The sequence below is a fragment of the Aquarana catesbeiana genome, linkage group LG07 (genome assembly GCF_042186555.1).
Source record: "Aquarana catesbeiana isolate 2022-GZ linkage group LG07, ASM4218655v1, whole genome shotgun sequence".
NCBI lineage: Eukaryota > Metazoa > Chordata > Amphibia > Anura > Ranidae > Aquarana > Aquarana catesbeiana.
In genome coordinates this window covers 223,969,400-223,989,572 of record NC_133330.1, presented here as the reverse complement: position 1 = coordinate 223,989,572, position 20,173 = coordinate 223,969,400, and the positions used below count along the sequence as shown (strand labels likewise).

At 42.6% G+C, this 20,173-nt stretch overlaps 1 protein-coding gene across 1 annotated transcript in view; it reads right to left on the bottom strand.

Annotated features, from left to right (window-relative positions):
* The window catches only part of PTBP2 (polypyrimidine tract binding protein 2), a 156,579-nt gene extending 137,178 nt beyond the window's left edge, over positions 1-19,401 (bottom strand). The window contains exon 1 of the mRNA XM_073593088.1: positions 19,188-19,401. Coding sequence (XP_073449189.1) covers positions 19,188-19,195 — 8 coding nt within the window. The 5' untranslated portion in view covers positions 19,196-19,401. The remainder of the gene's footprint in view (positions 1-19,187) is intronic.
* Positions 19,402-20,173: the final 772 nt, after the last annotated feature.

Here is a 20,173-nt window from a genome sequence, read left to right as displayed (position 1 = left end):
CTGTTCCCCACGCCGCCGAGGGCGCGCATCGGGGAAAATCTGTGTTGGCCGTGTCCCTTGGACACAGCCAATTACAGATCGTGGTAAATGGCCAATCACAGCGGCCATCTACCAATCGATCGGAATGTCCAATGAGAGATGATCTCAAATGTAAACATACGAGATCATCTCTCAGTGCCGGCTCACCCTCCTCAAACAGAGACCGCATGTGAGGAGGGAGAGCTGCGGATCTGTGAGTGCCAACGGTTTTCAAAGTACAGTACAATAAAAACACAGTAAATCAGCCCAAATAGTGCCCATACAGTACCACATCAGCGCCATTGGTTGTCACAGTGCTCATCACTGTTTCACAGTGCCATCCGTGCCACAGTGTCATGTGTCATCTTTCATCAGTGTCACGTGTAATCAGTAAAAAAACAAGGAAAAACTGTGCTATAACATAAATGAAAAAAAAAAAACGCATAGAAATCAATCAGTGCAAAAAATAAATACAAATTAGCATCAAATCATAAATGTACAAAATGATAGTAAAGTTCATAAACTCAGAAATCTAGAAAGTCTTTTATGGAGATGGAAGAGTCCCCCAATAACTCTTCATAACAGCCAGTGTGGAAAGGTAGGAAATAAAAATACCCCTCACGGTGAGCCTCCACCACCTAAGTTATGCGCTTATCAGATTGCAAGCACAACAAGCACGTGTGTGAACCCAAATCAGGATGTGCGGCTAGCACTGGAGCAATCCTCTAGACAGCGTAATGGATGGTAACCAAAACAAGCACGTAGTAGGCTGTATCCGGATGTCCCGCTAGTAGTAGAACGTCCCTCTCTATACAGCGTGGCTCCAAGCACATAAAAGGGACAATGCAGCAACCCGAGTTCAAGGACATGGGGATGAAGAAAAAGTGGCCATTGTGTGATTCCGATAAAACAATTTATTAAAAATAAAGTGGAAAACTTACAAGATTGCAGTGTAAACAGAGCAGTTCGCCGGCCGGCAAGCGAGCGCCCGGTCTGGCAAGGTGCGATGACGTCAGAGCGTCAACCTCCCGACGTACGTTTTGTCTATAAGTGACGTCGTCTGGGGAACGGGCGACGCTCTGACTCATCGCATTAAATGGACAGGTAAAACCACGCCCCATTGTAACATCTCAGGGGCATCAGACGTAAACAGCCAATCGTTTGAAAAGATTGAATCAGGAAACGCCCACGTAACAGGAAGCTTCCCTGAAAGCAAAAACCCATACTGAAATCAAATGAAGATGAAATAATAAAATCAGGTCTAAAGCTCAAAATATGTGTAATAAACCCCTGAAATGTTCATAGGAATAAAAATAAAAATAGAATTGGCCACATGGATAATCAGTGCTTAGATGAGAATACACACTGACACAAACCCATATCAGCCTGAAATATATTAAAAAACAGCATTACTCCATCTTATGGGAAGAAAGAGCCTGAAATGTTTTTTAATATATTTCGGGCTGATATGGGTTTGTGTCAGTGTGTATTATCATCTAAGGACTGATTATCCATGTGGCCAATTCTATTTTTATTTTTATTCCTATGAACATTTCAGGGGTTTATTACACATATTTTGAGCTTTAGACCTTGTTATTTTATCATTTCATCTTCATTTGATTTCAATATGGGTTTTTGCTTTCAGGGAAGCTTCCTGTTACGTGGGCGTTTCCTGATTCAATCTTTTCAAACGATTGGCTGTTTACGTCTGACGCCCCTGAGATGTTATAATGGGGCGTGGTTTTACCTGTCCATTTAATGCGATGAGTCAGAGCGTCGCCCGTTCCCCAGACGACGTCAGTTATAGACAAAACGTACGTCGGGAGGTTGACACTCTGACGTCATCGCACTTTGCCAGAACGGGCGCTCACTTGCCAGCCGGCGAACTGCTCTGTTTACACTGCAATCTTGTAAGTTTTCCACTTTATTTTTAATAAATTGTTTTATTGGAATCACACTATGGCCACTTTTTCTTCACCCCCATGTCCTTGAACTCGGGTTGCTGCATTGTCCTTTTATGTGCTTGGAGCCACGCTGTATAGAGAGGGACGTTCTACTACTAGCGGGACATCCGGATACAGCCTACTACGTGCTTGTTTTGGTTACCATCCATTACGCTGTCTAGAGGATTGCTCCAGTGCTAGCCGCACATCCTGATTTGGGTTCACACACATGCTTGTTGTGCTTGCAATCTGGTAAGCGCATAACTTAGGTGGTGGAGGCTCACTGTGAGGGGTGTTTTTATTTCCTACCTTTCCACACTGGCTGTTATGAAGAGTTATCGGGGGACTCTTCCATCTCCATAAAAGACTTTCTAGATTTCTGAGTTTATGAACTTTACTATCATTTTGTACATGATTTGATGTTAATTTGTATTTATTTTTTGCACTGATTGATTTCTATGCATTTTTTTTCATTTATGTTATAGCAGTTTTTTCCTTGTTTTTTGTATGTTGTGAATATCTCACAGTTGAACTGCTGCTTTCTGAAGGGGTATTTTATATAGCGCGGTGATTATCTGGTTTTCTTGTTCACATGTAATCAGTGCCATTTGTCATCAGTGTCACGTGTAATCAGTGTCACCAGTGCCCATCAACAATGGATAGAAAATTATTTACAGCTGAGGCGGCGTACACTATTCTTGCGGCCGACGAGAGCAACGGGGAGCTCTCCGCTTCGGATTTCTCAAATTCAGATTCTGAGTCTGACGTGGACTTCGAGCCTGTCCTAAGCAGTGGAACACTGACAGCCTCAGAGGAGGATGAGAGCCCGTCCGCCAGACAAAAGCGTTCTGGTGAGGAGGCAGTGCCATCCACCAGCACCGCAGTACCTCAGCAAGAAAGGCCAAGTACCAGTGGGGTGTCACCTCAGTCCCAAAGGGTTAGGTCTCATGCCAGCCTTTCCTATCCCCTTCAGAACCCCTTGTGGCTTCCTCCTAATTCAGCAGAAGCTAACATTCCCCCTTTCACTGCCCAGCCAGGAGTCCAGGTAGACACAGAAAATTTTTCACCGAAAGTTTTTTTTCCACCTTATTTTTACTGAGGACATGCTTGCATCAATTGTGGCCCAGTGCAACCTATATGCCCAACAATTCATAACAAGTAACCCAACGTCCTATTACGCCTGTCCCTACGAGTGGAGAGCCCTAACAGTGAAGGAGTTTAAGATTTTTATGGGCCTCACATTATGTATGGGACAAAAAAAAAAAAAAAAAATTACGTTCATATTGGTAATCCCTCCTCATCCACCACATGCCCATCTTTTCCTCGGTAACGCCAGAACCAGGTATCTCATGATGAGATTCCTACACTATAATAATACCCAGTGCCCTCCCCAAATGACCCAAATTATGATAAGCGCTATAAAATTCGGCCACTACTAAATTATTTTTCTGAAAACTTCCCCCAGTTGTTTACCCCAGACCAACACATATGCATGGATGAGTCTCTTGTCAAATTTACTGGCAGGCTGGACATAAAACAATTTATTCCCACCAAAAGGGCCCTGAAGCTGTATAAATTGTGTGACCGAGCAACAGGGTATACATATGCCTTCGTGGTATACGAAGGGAAGGACACCCAGCTGCATCCCCCTAATTGCCCAGACTACATAGGAACCAGCGGGAAAGTCATTTGTGAACTCCTAAATCCACTCCTGGAGAAAGGCTACCATTTGTATGTGGACAATTTTTATAGTAGTTGGCCCCTTTTCTGCAACTTTCATAGGAAGAACACTTCAGCATGCGGCACCGTGAGGAAGAACCATAAGGGCTTTCCTCAAAGGCTCCTCAACCAGAAGTTAAGAAGGGGGAGATGGCGAGTTTACAGAATGAGGAAATTCTGGCTGTAAAGTGGAGGGACAGAAGAGAGGTCTACATGTTGTCTTCGATCCACAATTATAGCTTTGTGGTCTATCACCAGGATTGGCCGAATCCAAAAGCCAACATGTATCCACAAATACAATATGTTCATGGAGGATATCAACTTCAACGACCAAATGCTCGTACCCTACCTAGCCACAAGACGAACATACCAGTGGTATAAAAAATATCATTTGTTTAATTTGGCCATATACTAGGACTGGGGAAAAAAAAAAAAAAAAATCGATTTAAATCTTGAATAGAGTTGAGAGGTCAAATCGATTCAAAATTTAGGCAAATCGATTTTTTTTAGATTTTTTTTTTCACCGCGCCGGTCCTGAGGAGCTGCGGACAGGAGTTTTTAGGCGAGGCCGCGGCTTCGGCCTAGTCCACAAGGCCGGACTCCACGGACTAGGACGAAGCTGCGGCCTCGCCTAAAAACGCCTGCCCACAGCTCCTCAGGACTGGCGCGGTGTCCAAAAAAAAAAAAAAAAACTGGATTTGAATCGTGAATTTTTAAGAAAATCGCCCAGCCCTACCATTTACAACACCTATATAATCTATCGCAACTCCACTGAAAGCCCCAAACCCTTCCTTGGCTACCAGCAGGAAGTCACCATTGCCCTTATATTCCCAAACGGCCCGCCAGAAAACATTCGTTCCGATGTGATTAGCCGACTCTCCGAACGCCACTTTCCCGACAAAATCCCTCCCAGACCAACAGGCCGAAAACGTCATGCCAGCTGTGCACCAAAGGAGGAGTAAGAGACACCATTATTGTCCCCAATGTCCTTCAGAACCAGGCCTCTGCATAGTTGACTGTTTCCGCCATTACCATACTTCAGTAAATCATTAGTGAAGTATGGTAACCATAACCCTCAATTCCTGCCATTTACCTTCACACCCCTTATGCCTCTGCTTGCTCTGTAACTGACCCTGGCTTGTTATTCGACCATGCTTCTACCGATTCTGTATATACCTCTGCCTGATCTGGAACTGACCCTGGACTGTTTGACCATGCCTCTTGCTTGCTACTGGACTAGTGGGATTCATAACACAGGGGTCTCACATATATGAGGGGCCCCAGAAATGTTTTTCTGGATGAAGAAAACAATTTTTTTTGTTTTCTCATTCCTAGATTAGGGTCTGGAGACTCGAAAGCTTTAAAGTGGAGTTCCACCCAAAAGTGGAACTTCCACTCATCAGATTCCTCCCCCCCTCCGGTGACACAGTTGGCACCTTTCAGGGGGGTACAGATACCTGTATATTACAGGTATCTGTACCCACTTCCGGCATAGATAGCTGCAGAATCTGCAGTTATTTACGCCACTTCCTGCTCCCTCCCCGCTGCCTGCTGGGAAACACACGCGTCCCAGAGGCAGCAGGGACCATCCGTATTGCGTTTGCGCGACTCGCGCATGCGCAGTAGGGAACCGGGAAGTGAAGCCGCAAGGCTTCACTTCCCGATTCCCTTATCGAAGATGGAGGCGGCAGCACCCGAGGACGGAGAGACGATTCGGCCTCGGGTGCCGACATCGCGGGCGCCCTGGACAGGTAAGTGTCCATGTTTTAAAAGTCAGCAGCTGCAGTATTTGTAGCTGCTGACTTTTTAAAAAAATTTTTTTCGGCGGCGCTCCGCTTTAAAGAGATTTGGGTGGGAGAAGCCTCTACCCCTGTCCCCATTCTGTCCTGAACGAGGCCCTACTTCTGCCTGCTGCCTGTAGGACTTCTGCCATCATGCCTTTGCCTGTCGCATGAACTGACCACACCACACGGACCATGTTCCTGCCTACTACCAGGACCAATATTTTGGCACTGCTGACAATCTCTGCCTGCACTGACCCTGGACTGCATATGGACAGTATCCCTGCCTGATGCCCTTTACTGACTATTGATAGTATCCCTGCCTGTTGCCTGAACAATTATGTTCACTTTTGCTGACCAAGTCCCTGCCTGTTGCCTGGACCAGTGCTATCCTCCTGTGGACAACTGCACTACTAAAACCACAGGTAATCTTTAGTTTACCCTTTACTCAGCAGAATGTATTTTGGCGTGTAATTCTTCGTATGTGCATGCTATGTGTTCCTAGAACACCTGACGGTGTTCCTTGCATGTTGGACCTCTGTATGTGGCCATTTTCCTGGTGCTCCAGGGCCTTCAAAAGTGTAATCGGTGGTTGAGAAATGAGATGTGTAATTTATGCTACTAGAATGCCTGACGGTGTTCCTTGCATATTGGGCCTCTGTATGTGGTCAGGCTGTGTAAAAGTCTCACATGTGGTACCGCCATACTCAGGAGTAGCAGAATGTATTTTGGGGTGTCACTTTTGCTATGTACATGCTATGCGTTGGAAATATCTTATAAATGGACAACTTTGTGGAAAAAAAAAAAAAGGAAGAAGAGTTTTCATTTTTTTCCCACATTTTCCAAAAACTTCTGGAAAAAACTGAACTGTTCAAAAGACTCATTATGCCTCAGATTATACGTTGGGTGTTAGCTTTCCAAAATGGGGTCATTTTGTGGGTGTTTCCATTGTCCTGGTACTCCAAGGCCTTCAAATGTGTTATAGGCAGTCAACAAGTTAGATGTGTAATTTATGCTCCTAGAACACCTGATGGTGCTCCCTGCATGTTGGGCCTCTCTATATGGCTAGGCTGTGAAAAAGTCCCACACATGTGGTATCGCCATACTTAGGAGTAGCAGAATGTATCTTGGGGTGTCATTTGGGGTATACACATGCCATGTGAGAGAGATAACCTATTACAATGACAATTTTGTGAAAAAAAAAAAAAAAAAATCCTGATTTTGCAAAGAATTGTGGGAAAAAAAAGACATCAAAAACCTCCCCATGCATCTTGCTAAATACCTTGGAATGTTTACTTTCAAAAAAATTGGTCATTTGGAGGGTATTTGTACTTTCCTGGCTTGTTGGGGGGTGCAAGAAATGAGATAGGCCACCAGTACATCAGGTGTTATTTTTTTTATGATTTGCACCAGAGCTTGTAGACTCTCTAACTTTCACACAGACCAAATAATATCCACTAATTTGGGTTATTTTTACCAATGATGTGTAGCAGTATAAATTGTGGCCAAGGTTTATAAAGAAAAATAATTTGCAAAATTTTATCACAGAAACAAAGAAAGATGCGTTTTTTTTTTTTTCAAAATTTTCAGTCTTTTTTCATTTATAGCGCACAAAATAAAAAACCCATGAGGTGATCAAATACTACCAAAAGAAAGCTCTATTTGTATGACAAAAGGACAAAAATTCATTTGGGTACAGTATTACATGACTGAGTAATTGTCATTCAAAGTGTGAGAGCACTGAAAGCTGAAAATTGGTCTGGGCAGGAGGGGGTTTAAGTGCCCAGTAGGCAATTGGTTAATATTACTTTAATTATTGTGACTGTATTTGTAGCATTGTAAAATCTTTACCTGAAACATCATCCTGATTAAGATTTAGGACTAGCCAACCACACTACATAGACAGGTAAAAAAAAAATAAAAAAAATAATCCTTTTAATTTAAACAGTTCAAGTATCTCAGTGTGATGTTATAACGTTTGTTTATGACTATTCATACTTTTATTAATTACAGTTTTCAAGTAATCAACCAGTATCATTTTTGAAAGTGGTAATATAGTCACACTTTTGGGAATCATATGTAAAACTTTATTTTTTAATGGAGGACTTTTGTGAGGCCTAATCTCATTCAGTCCATTGTTTTGTCTGCCTCCCCACCAGAAGGCTTAATTATCTCCATCATGCTGCATTTATGAAGGCGGATGCAATGGTCACAATGAGCAGGGTATCCCTCCTCCCTTCCACCATGAAACAGAGCCATGTAATGTGCTGACTGCTCTCACTGGATCAATGCCAAGACACAAAAGACTGATTCCATATGCTTACAACTTCCACCCAAAGACTGTCCTCAAATCAAAGCTTTCTATTTCTTCTTCTATCTGTTCCTATCTACTGCAATGTGCTAAAGGCAAAAACAAGCCAAACCACACTCAGTGATAGACAAAATAGTAATGACATTAAAAATATGTTTTGCCTTAAAGACAGCCAGTGTTACTATCGTGTGGATGAAATCACTAAAGCTGTAGAGATTAGAACTATGACTCAACTGTGTCAAAGCAGACCTGAATAGAAAGAGGTCTTTAGAAGTTATAATCAATAACCCTTTACATAGTAAGGCCTTTTATACATCTGTGCATATTAGGGTGAATTCACATTGCTCTGTTGAAAAAAAAAAATGTGTTAAAAATGCATATGCGTTTTTTCATACATTTCCAATGCATTTATTGGTTGGTATGCACCTGTGAAACATGGACATGTAACCCAAAACGCACTAAAAATGCAACTACTGTGCATTGTCGATGCATCTGACACATTTCCCATTCATTTCAAAGGGAAACTGTTTTGAACGCACCAAAGATGCAGTATGGAGGACTTTTCAAAACGCACCGCACCAGTAGCGCAGTGGTGTTAAGACCCCCATAGAATTTCAAGAGAAATATTTTTATTGAGTTTTGACAAGGTAAAAGCAAAGCAAAAACATATCATTTTGAAAAGGCCCTTTGGCATGTTTAGGGCACACCATGCTGTTAAAATTGCACCTTACACAGTGCTCATTTTGCTGGAAGACAAAACAAGCTGGACCTTTCCCCAATGCTGCACCAGGCACGCAACTTAAAACATGAACTAATGAACAGGTTATATCTTAACAGTGTGCTGTACATGGAAAGAATAGGGCTTTGAAGGCTCAAGACATTTTTTTTTACCTGGAAACTCATGTGTATTTTTTTTTTTTTTTTTTTTTTTTTTACAAAAGGCAAGCTTAGCTTTTAGGTACATATATACAGGTGTACATGGCACAGCTTCCTGAAACACTGCAGTGCATGTTCATGAATACAAGCTTATAACTGCAACTGGCATACTAGGACACTGTTATACTGTAATAAAGTGACTCAAACTAAACCAGTAAATAAAAGCTGTAACTGGAAAAAAAAAAAAAAAAAAAAAAAGCTAGTAAATACCCACACATCTTAACAGTGCGCTCAGGGTTACCTCATGTCACTGCAGAAGGCAGCGACATGTCGGTAAGAGGAACCACTGAGCACAGTAGGGATTGTGTGGAGGGTAGGGACACACCGATACCACTTTTTCTAGCAAGGAGTACAAGTACCGATACTTTTTCTTTTTTTGGTACTCACAGATACCAATTACCAATACCCATTTCCAGCATTTAGGGAGATAAAGAGAAGGAGCAGGGAGGGGGATCTCTATCATCTATCAGTGTGTAATATTACCATCTGGATGAGTCCAAGTGATGAAGAAACAAAGCACTCCCAACACTCAACTCTGTTGGCCCCACAAATATAATGACCTATGTCGTCGTCCTCCTCCTCTAATCCCGCTGACAACTGAGCCAGAAGGTATCAGTGCATTTTCACGAGTACCGATACTTGTGTAAATGCCTAGCATAGGCATCAGTGCAACCCTAGTGGAGGGCAAAGTAGATCAACACTCTCTAATAGACATGTAAAATTTCCGGAAATTTTGAAGCTCGGAAAAAAAAACTTTTTTGGGGAAAAAAGAAAACAGAAATTTTCAGAAAAATTTTAAAAAAAAATGCTACATTAGCACTTTTTTGTCTTTTCAAGATTGAAAGTCATTCTGTTACTTCAGGAACATAAAATATGACTATGGACAATTTGACTTGGCAGAAAAAACACAACTAGCATATTAAAAATATAGTGTAGCCAAATAATTATCAAACAGAATTTACTTTTTTATAATATTTATTTGTAACAAAGGGAGCAACAATCTCCTGAACTGCTTACTAGTTTATGTGAAACAGCCAAAAAGCCTCCACAAAACAATTTTCAAAACCAAAAGTAACAAATTTTTCATATTTCCTCTACACAGTATTAAATAAAAATAAAAACCCCATTCTCATAAAAATAATTGAAGATGGGGGAAGTGTTAAGAAGAGAGTGTGACTAAGTTTCAATGGACATTTAATCAGAATAATTTTCTGAGCTGAAATTGTCAGTATCTGTCTCTGCAGCTACTCTTTTGTCCGTCATCACAATTAGGAACTTCTAAAAACTTAAGGTTTGACCGAACCGGTTCTTGTTATAATAGCAGCACAGCACCTACTAAAGGAAGAAATGCATACTGTTCTTGCATTGGAGGGTTCAGTTTATTACCTAGGACTTGCTTGTCCTCACTCAGTGCACAGAAATTAGAATAATATGATATCATACATTTTTTTTTAGAAATGATTTGGAAAATATTTGAACACCCTGTCTTAAAATATTGTATTCATCATGTTAAAATAAAATATTCCACAATTTTTTTTTCTTTAAAATTTTTCCAATTTTTTGGAAAACAAAAAAAAAAGTTTTTTTTCCAAAATTTTCCGTTTTTTTTCCAAAATTTTCCGTTTTTTTTCCCGGGCCTTCACATCTCTACTTCCTAATATGCTGGTTTTTGGACATACTAGTTCTCTTTAACAAAGCAGCACAGACCGCAGGAGAGAAAGTATTTGCAAGATTTTTTTTGTAAGTACAGCTTGTATTCACTGGTTTAATTTAGTGACAGTGACTTTAACGTGGGCAGAGGCTAATAAGGGGCCCATGTATAAAAGTGTACCAACATGCCAGGCCTGGACAGTAAATCTGCACGATTGTTAAAAAATGTATAATCTCATGTCAAACCCCCTCGTGATCTCTATGCAGAATTTCCAGATTCATTCATGTAACAAGGGAGTCTCTGCTCACTCAGCTGTCTAAAGGAACAAAACGGCAGCCTGACAAGTTTTACACAACATTGTCCCCGCTGGTAGATAACTAAACATTGCTACTTTTCATTCTTAGAGCCCTTCCACACTGAGGCGCCTTACAGGCGCTACAGCGCCAAAAATAGCACCTGTAAAGAGCCTCTCCTCTCAGTGTGAAAGCCCGGAGGAGTGGTGAGCTTGCAGGACGGTAAAAAAAAAGTCCTGCAAGCTGCATCTTTGCAGCGCCTATATACACCGCCCTTAAAGTGCCCCCGCCCATTGAAAACATTGGGGCAGCGGCACTTTGTGGGAAGTTTTAACCCTTTTTCGGCTGCTAGCAAGGGTTTAAACTGCCCCGCTATCAGCCAAATAGCGCCTCTAAAACAACGGTAAAGCCATGCTATAGCCCGCCCCAGTGTGAAAGGGCTCTAATATCAAAAGGAATAAGCTTCGTCTGTAGCTGAGGTCAGTTTAAGCACTTAAAACGGAGTTCCACCCAGAAATGGAACTTCAGCTGAATGTATTTTTTACTAATATGGATTTGATAAAACTTTTTTTTTTTTTTTTTTGTGCCACAAAACTGCAATTTAACTACTCCCGTTTTATTCTCCAGGGTCCCTGCTTTCAGAAAATATACCCATTTGTTTAGGGGTTTATCTAATCTTCAGGTCTAAATAATTTTATACATGTGCAAAAATGGTTTTGGCAGTAGTGGGGTGAAAGCTGGCTCTTCGTTCTGGATGAGATTTGTCCAGGCCTGCCACATGTAGTTAAAATCCAGAGCTAAAGCGGCACACACAGGTCTTACAGAGGACATAAATCAAAGCAAGTGTGTTTTATTGCCAACATATTGATAAAGCCCAGTCCATCTTTCTCAAGTCTTGATATAAACCACTGTTGCGTTGACTTATCTCTTCTGCAAGACCCAGGAGTGCCTTTATACCAGTTTTGGATTTGTATGGAATTCTTTGTGGATGAGCACCAGGGCATTATATACACGGTTTATACCTCACATACAAAAACAAAATGTTTGAGAGGCACTTATAAAGACAAAAAATAAGTAAACAAATAAATAAAATCACAGCCCATATTTAATGGAGTGCTTATTCTTGAAGTTCTATTCACATATCCATAATATAGCATGCCTGTTCTATCCCATAAGAATGACGATATGTGCTTTCATAGCATGGGTGAGAAGTTGCTAACTTGGCAAAATGCTTGTCGACACAACACATGTAAAAACACTACACTTCAGCAGGCCCAATTCTTACAGGGCACACCTACAATTAGTACTCTTGTTGCTTAAATGAGTAGATGGGTAGCTGGACAAATCAGCAGCAAAACATAGGGAAATTATTGTGGCAGTTTTCCTCAGGGCATTAAAGAAAAGGTGCTTTTAACCCCTTTGTGACAGAGGGCAAAACAAATGTTAATGCCTGAACACAATTTTGCAATTTTCTCATGTGTTAGGAAAACCGTACATATCATTGCAACTCTTTTGGGGGTAAATGGGAAAGGATAACTCTTGATTTTTTTTTTTTCATTAATAAAAAAAACTGGCCCAAAATAGAAAAAAAATTATAATATATATTTATTTTTTTAAGTTAGCTGTATATTTCTTGCGATTACCATAACTTACTGCCAAAGAACTGACAAACTTACCGATACTGCTTCAAGGGGTTATACTCGGGTAACCCCGGTACCGTTCTTTAGAGCGGACGGGCGGCTTTCTTGTAACAGCAGCCACTTGGCTGTTATTACAAGCAGCAGGAGGGGACTTCATCGAAAGCAGCGTCAAAGCAGGATCGGCTTTGTTCGGGTCTCAGATCTAGTAAGATTACTGGCATCCTAAAAGGCGGCAGTTTTAAAAAAATAGGAAGTATTCATCTTGACATTTTGAATACTTTCAAGTGCAGGGGAGGGGTTTGGGGTGTTATAGACCCCAGATCCCTCCATTAAGAGTACCTGTCACTGCCTATTACTGTCACAAGGGATTTTACATTCTTTGTGACAGCAGTAACAGATTTCTTTTTTTTTTTTTTAAAGGACCATGTAAAAATAGAAAGTTTAAAATCTACAGAATATTGGCACCTAATATCGGCTATCGGTCTGTAAGGCAGCCAAAAAAAATAAGTAAATTAAGAAATAAAGGTATCGTATCAGCCCTGAAAAAGAAAAAAATAATAATTATCGGTCGATCCCTACATATGTGTATGTCAGTAGTTGTTTGTACCTGTAGTACAGCCAAGAAACAATCATGTGTATTTTGCTTTTTTTTTTTTTTATCCTACCTAAAACATACTGACACCAATTTAAAAAAATGCTTTAAAAAAATAAAAAAAAGGAGAATCCTGACCAAAATATACTGGTCATGACCTTTGGCCCCAAACTTTGACCCAAATGCTAACCCTGCGCCTCACCTAGTTCAAACCTTGATCTAGCCATTTTATTTCTTTCATTTTTATTTATTTACACACTTTTACATCTTTCTCCCTCCAAGGAGAGAGATTACAATATATCTTTAACTCCATTCGGAGAGAAGGAAAACACAGGGGTGGGCTGCACAGTAACTAATCACTGTGACAGCCAATCAGAGGCTCTCACAGCATTTAGGTGACCCGGAATCGGAAGTCCCAGGTTCCAATCATTAGTACGGGACCTGGGGCTCCTGGTGACAATCCAGTCTCTGTGACTGGAGTGCGCTGTGTGGCGTGCTTCCAGCACAAAGACTGATATGTATATATGTGGCCCTACAGATAAAAGCCATGAGGCTGTATACGAGTACCGTAGCTGGGGACAGGTTAAAGTACACCTTATCCCTCCTAAAATGCACATTCCTGTATTATGTGCTACTAAGCATGCTGTTCCAAAATCAACCACCATTTTCTTTAATACGTCTATTTTTTTTTTTACTCCTTTCTCTTTTACACTTCTGGGTTCCTCAAGGCAGTGGTGATGTAGCCCCAACCACGCCAATTCAAATTCTGAAGAGGGGGTAGGGGGAGGTCCACTTTAAGACAAAGTACTTCTTCAATTTGCCGCTTTGCCTCAACCTAACCTAACCTCCTTCTCCCTCCACAGATACATACTACCCTCACCTCCCTTCATCTCCCATAGAAGTGTCCCTAGCTCCCAAACAGAAGGCAGAGACTAACCATTCTAGGAGGATCAGTTTCCATTACTGGCATGGTCAGATTAAAACAGAAAAGGAGGAGGACTAGCAAGGTCATCAAGTATTTTATAGCAGAGGAGGCAATAGAAAAAGACTACATTCATAAACAAATACATGATAACAAAGTCAAATGACATTTTACATTTTGGGGTAATAGCTTTTTAGTCCTTTAAATGCAGCCAGTCCATGCATTATTATGAATTTTAGTCATCCTAGAGCTGACTTATTTCCTGTAAAGCAGGCATACAGCATACACATATGTATACACAATTCTAAGGCTCGGTTCACACTGGGGCAACACGACTTCAGCGCGACTTTGCACGGCGACTTCGACGCGACTTCGACGCGACTTCGACGCGACTTCGACGCGACTTCGACGCGACTTTAGCAAATTACAAGGCGACTTGAAGTCGCCTGCATGACAGGCGACTTCGCCTGTGGCCAATCAGCTCTCTGGGAGGGAGGGGGGGAGGGAGGGGTTTTCCCTGCAAAGTCGCTTGACTTTACAGAGAGATCCGACTTGGAGGCGACTTCCATTGATTTCTATGGTACAGGTCGCCTACCAAGTCGGATCCAAGTAGTACAGGGAGTACGCTCTGAAGTCGGAGCGACTTCAGTAGTGTCATTTAAGACGCTCCCATTCACTCTCATGTGAATCTCTTTCTGGGGCGACTTGGGGCGACTTGAGGGGCGACAAGTCGGATCCCAAGTCGTCCCAGTGTGAACCGAGCCTTAGGGGATGCAGGTGCATTTCCATACCAAAACATTTACTTTATAAATAAAACAAAATGACAGACAATGAGATACATTCAATATGTATGCACATGCTGAATCACAGGCCATATAAAGCAGGAATATTTAGCAAGAGGCCTGGACATTCTCACAATACATGCTGATTGATTACCCATTCACGCCAGCGAAGAAAAATCATGCTACGCATGCTCATTACGATTGCAACCCAAAAACAATCCTACAAGCACACCACGCATAATACAATTTGCTCAGAACAATCACATTTCGCCTCATCCAATCAATATTCTTTTTTACCTCAGAAAGATTCTAGACATCTCGCTAAAAACACAACCACACACAATGCAATCATCAAAAGGGTGAAAAGGAATAGAGGCATGGGCGCATTTATTGTGTATACAGCATTTGCTGAATAAACGCAATAATTCAGAGTTCCTATTCTTGAGTGTTGTAACCCATAGCAACCAGTCACCAGTAGGCCTCAATCAGTCAGCATAAAAACTATAAGAGGATCATGCAGCAGCCTGTACAAATCAATGACAGGCTGACAGTCAACATGGCTGTACATACATCTCAGCATTTATATCCATACGGGTAAGAATAGGCAGCCCTGGACAAACACGCTTTACATCCAGGGCCACTCATCCATTCCTGTACAGATGTAAATGCCCAGATGTGCATACCGCTGTGGCATCAGTCAGCCTGTCATTCATTTGTTCAAGTGGCTGTACATAAACACCTGTGACCTCTAGGCAGCCATGTGAGATCTTAAAGTACAAGAACAAAGATCTCTGAATCCATATACAGAGAAAAAAAGCAGCATTTGGAAACTAGCTATTTTTTACCAAAAATAAATTATTTACTTAATTTTCATGTTTTTTTTTTGGTGGTCACGTGACACACCAGTTGCCTAACTTCCATTCCCTCATAACAGGGGCAGTAAAAGAATAGTGTATTGTAGGGTATCAACTTAGAGGCCTGTTCACTCAAACGTGCACCAAAATGCATGGATGTGCTCAAAAAATGAATGCGCATTTCCTTCCATTGGTGTATGCGTGGTGATACATGTTTTTAGGCACATTAAAGTAGGGCTGCAACTAACGATTATTTTCATAATCGATTAGTAGGTCGATTATTCTTTCGATTAATCGTTAATAACCTTAAAAAAAAAAAAAGTGTGGTGTATAATTTAGTTAATATGTAAAGTTTTTAAAAAAAATCAATTTATTCTTAAATATCTCTATGCAGTGGTAAATATAAACAACCAACTATATGGTTAGGGAGCAAAATATTGAATCCACTCTGAGAATAACAGACAGAAGGGATATACTGTATACACTATTAGAAGATAAATACAGTTTTTTGGCCAATTTGTTGTTGGGCAGATTAAAAAATACAAATTGCTGCAAAAACGCATTACATGCTTTTCTGCAGCTTCTCCACTGAAGTATATTGAACCAAAAAAGCACCGTTTTGCGCTTAAAAAAAAAAAAAAAAAAAAAAGAAGTCCTTGTCTTCCAAATATGCAGCGGCTGAAAAAAAAGCATAGATGTGAATGTGTCCCATAGAAAACCATGTTAAAATGAACTGTAGTGTGTTTCTGAAAAAGCACCAAAAAACACAAAGATGTGAACCAGGTCTAAGACGTTTAGTAACATAATGGGGTTAAAAAAAAAAAAAAAAAAAAAAAAAAACACTAAAATGAGCCCTTTATAGTACAAAAAAAGCAAAAAAATCGCTACTGTAAGAGGTTCAATTTTTTTACTGTAGAACTGTGAAAGTAATATTTACAGTAGCGATTTGCTCTTTTTGCACTGTAAAGGGCTAATTTTATTATTTTTAACCCCATTATGTTACTGGCCGATTAATCGATTATGAAAATAGTAAATGATTCATTTCATAATCAATTAGTTGTCGATTAATAGATTAGTGGTTTCAGCCCTACATTAAAGGCCAAGTTAACCTTTGATAAAACTTTTTTGCGGGTCAAGCTGAACCTGGAAAAGCCGGAACCCTACTGATGATGTTACACCTAAACATGGCAGTACAGGACTGAGCACAGGGAAACCAGAAGAGGATCTCAGCAAGACAACACTGGATCTGATGGGTGCAGAAGGCAAATCCCAGTAAGCTCGATTTAGATGGGGGGGGGCTGAGGATCAGCTTTAAAGTGGTTGTAAACCTTCATTTTTTAATATCAAACATGCCTATACTTACCTGCTCTGTGCAATGGTTTTGCACAGAGTAGTCGCGCTCCTCTTCTTTTGGGGTCCCGTCAGGACTCCAGGGCCCTCCTCTTTATTGATTGCCCCCACAGAAAGCTGCATTTCCTGGAAGCAACTGTGCGGGCTCGCTCCCAAGTTCTACTGCTATGTCCATTGACACAGACAGCGGGATTCTAACACCCCCACCCCCCCCGACACAGGATTTGCTTGACAGCAGCTCCCACTGCTATCAATCTGTCCAATGAGGAGAGAGACAATGGTTGGAGCCGCTGCTATTGAGCACATTGCTGGATCGGATTGGGCTTGGGGAAGCACAGGGGGGGTTATCTGCAGCACAAAAGGTTTTTCACCTTAAAGTGATTGAAAGTCTCTTTTTTTTTAAACAAACCTGTTATACTTATCTCCTATGTGCAGTGGTTTTGCACTGGGCAGCCTGGATCCTCCTCTTCTTTGGTGCCTCTTCACTATTCCTGGCAAGTGCCCCCACAGCAAATAGCTTGCCATGAGGGCACCGGAGCTGAGCTGCATGTATCCATTCAGACACGAAGCTGCCGCTCAGCCCTGCCCCCTCTCTCTCCCGGTTGGCTAACTGAATTTGATTGACAGCCGCGGGAAGCAAGGCACCACTGCTGTGTCTCAGCCAATCAGGAGGGAGAGTTCCGGACGGCCAAGGGACTTGTGGACATCGCTGGATGGAGATGGGGCTCTGGTAAGTATTATAGGGGTGCTGGGGAGGCTGCTACACACAGAAGGCTTTTTGTCTTCATGCATTAAGATTAAAAAAAAAAAAAAACAACTTCTGCCTTTAATGTATAGAATGCATTAAAGCGGAGTTCCACCCAAAAGTGGAGCGTCCGCTCATTTGTCTCCTCTCCCCCTCCGGTGCCATAATTGGGGAGACACATGACAGTATACCTGTCTTTGACAAGTATCCTGTTCCCACTTCGGGGAGTCTGCACCGCGGCCCATGACGTCACTGCTGGGCTCCCTCCTCCTCCCGTGTCGCTGGGCCAGTAGGAGAGAGGAGGAGAGAGGCCTTGTGCATGCGCAGTAGGGTTCCCAGTGTGAAGCCATAGGGCTACACTGCCGAAATCCCTTACCCACAATGGCGGCGTAAGCACCCGACAGCTGATGGAAACATCAGCTGTGGCACCCGACATCGCTGGACTCCAGGACAGGTAAGTGTCCTATTATTAAAAGCCAACAGCTGCAGTATGTGGGTGGACCTCCGCTTTAGAGATGAAAAACCTTGAGGCTTTAGAACCACTTTAAGGGAGAGTTCCCACCACAGATGCTTTTTTCCATACTGGGGTCTGGTGCATTTTTGATGTGCCTTGCCATATTCCAGTACAGTCCAGGAAAATGGCAACATTTTCATTTTTTTTTTTCCCCTGGAACGCACTGGTGTGAACGATGCTGTTGGAAACCATATAACCTACTTTCCATATGTTTTTGATGCAGCAAACAAAAACGCACTGCGTTGTGAACTGGCCCCAAGACCAAATTTCTTTTGGCACTGGCACAAACAGATTTTGCCAAATTGTCTTGCATGCATTCTAAAAATGGCGCAGCGGGCATCAAATTCAAGCACAAATTCTAGATGGGTATGGGAAGTTGGCGTGTGATGTGCTGCTATTAGAATGCTTGATCGAATCTGTAGTAATTCCATAGTGTCTGCCTACATTTTAGTTGGGGGTCCCGCCATTGCAGTGACATGAACAATACACGATGACGTGGCGCCATTCTTCCTTGCACCATGGCGCACTTGTGTTATGGTGCGCTGCCAAAAATACCGCAGGGGGGTCATGGGCCCCTCACGGTTTGCTGGGTAGTCTATACAAATGAATAAGTTGTGTTAATGTGTGTGAATCTGGGGAAGACCGATCTGGCACGAACAGGCCCTTAGGAGTGGCACCGGACTGTAATAATCATTTAGGTGGTAGAAGAGGCATTCTAAGTGGTTGCTATGGGTGACTGAAGTATGAATAAAGTAGTATGCTTACAGAAAAGGGCCCAGTCATCCAGCTCCTGACAGCTGCACCTGCTTACACTGAGGCCCAGGGAGCTCCGAGAACAAAGATGACGTGTGGGCAAGTGATGTGATGGGGGGGCTCCGTTCTATAGAGACCACCATTCCCTTCTGAGGACAGGCAAGGGGCCCTTCTCACATGGAAGGCCTCCCCGCAGCCTCCGTCCCACTCCCAGCGCGCCTTCCCGTCCCCGCTCCACACACAAGCAGGCCACGGCTCAGGTGATCGTCCCGAAAATGTCACTTCCCGCCTCTGTGAGGTGCAACACTCCGGACACCACCGTCTACGGCCACTCAGCCGCTTTCATTACACCCATTCACCACACATACAGCCCCGTCACCTACCCGTCCATGGCCGCGCCGCTCACACACTCCTTAGGTTTCTCTTGTAAAACACCTCCGCCGCTCCGCTCACACAAACAAAATGGCGCCGCCCGATGAGCCGGAAATTGCCGAGTTCTGGGCGAGCCGCGCGACGACACTTTACGGAAATCACCGAGCTCGGCGCGCCAACAGGGATTGTGTCAGGCTTCTGCTCCGGGTCCTGAGAGAAAGGAAAACAAATGGCGCTCTGACTCCAGGGAGTGGTGTCTGGAGATTACCCAGCCAGGCTCGGGTCACAGGGTGGCCTTATGTCTTCTACACAAAATAATAAAGAAACACTTGGGAAGAGTTACTAAAACTGGAGCCCTCAGGATCTGGTGAAGCTGCGTGGCATGGCAGCCAATCAGCTTCTATATTCAGTGTGTTCAATAAAGCTTTGACAATAAAACCTACAAGCTGATTGGCTTCTATGCAGAGCTGCACCAGATTTTTCACTCTACAGCTTTACTAAATCCTCTTCACTGGCTTTACTTTCAGCTTTTTCAGTTTTGTCTTTTATATAAATACATTTCAAAAAGACACTGCTCAAAAAAAATAAAGCCTGGGTTCACACTATAGCATAGTTGCCAACATTGTAAAAAAAAAAAAAAATCTGGGACACTTTTTTGGCTGTAGGCGAAGTAACCTTATAATTAGGGGGCGGGGGCATGCATTAGTAGGTGTGGCATAGGGAAAGAGAAACATGCGGCACGCTGAGCGTGCCACGACGAAAAATGGGCGTGGTTTGCGTGAAATAGTGGGTATGGCTTAACCACTTGCCGACCGGGCCATAGCCGAAAGACGGCAGCAGTGCGGTCGGCTAATTCTGGGTGGACGTCCATGGACGTCATCCCAGAATCCAGCTCTCGCGCTCCCCCGAGAACTTCCGTGACCGCCGGGTCCAGGGGACCTGGCGCATCACGGATCACGGTAAACGGCCGCTGATCGCGGCCGTTTACCATGTGATC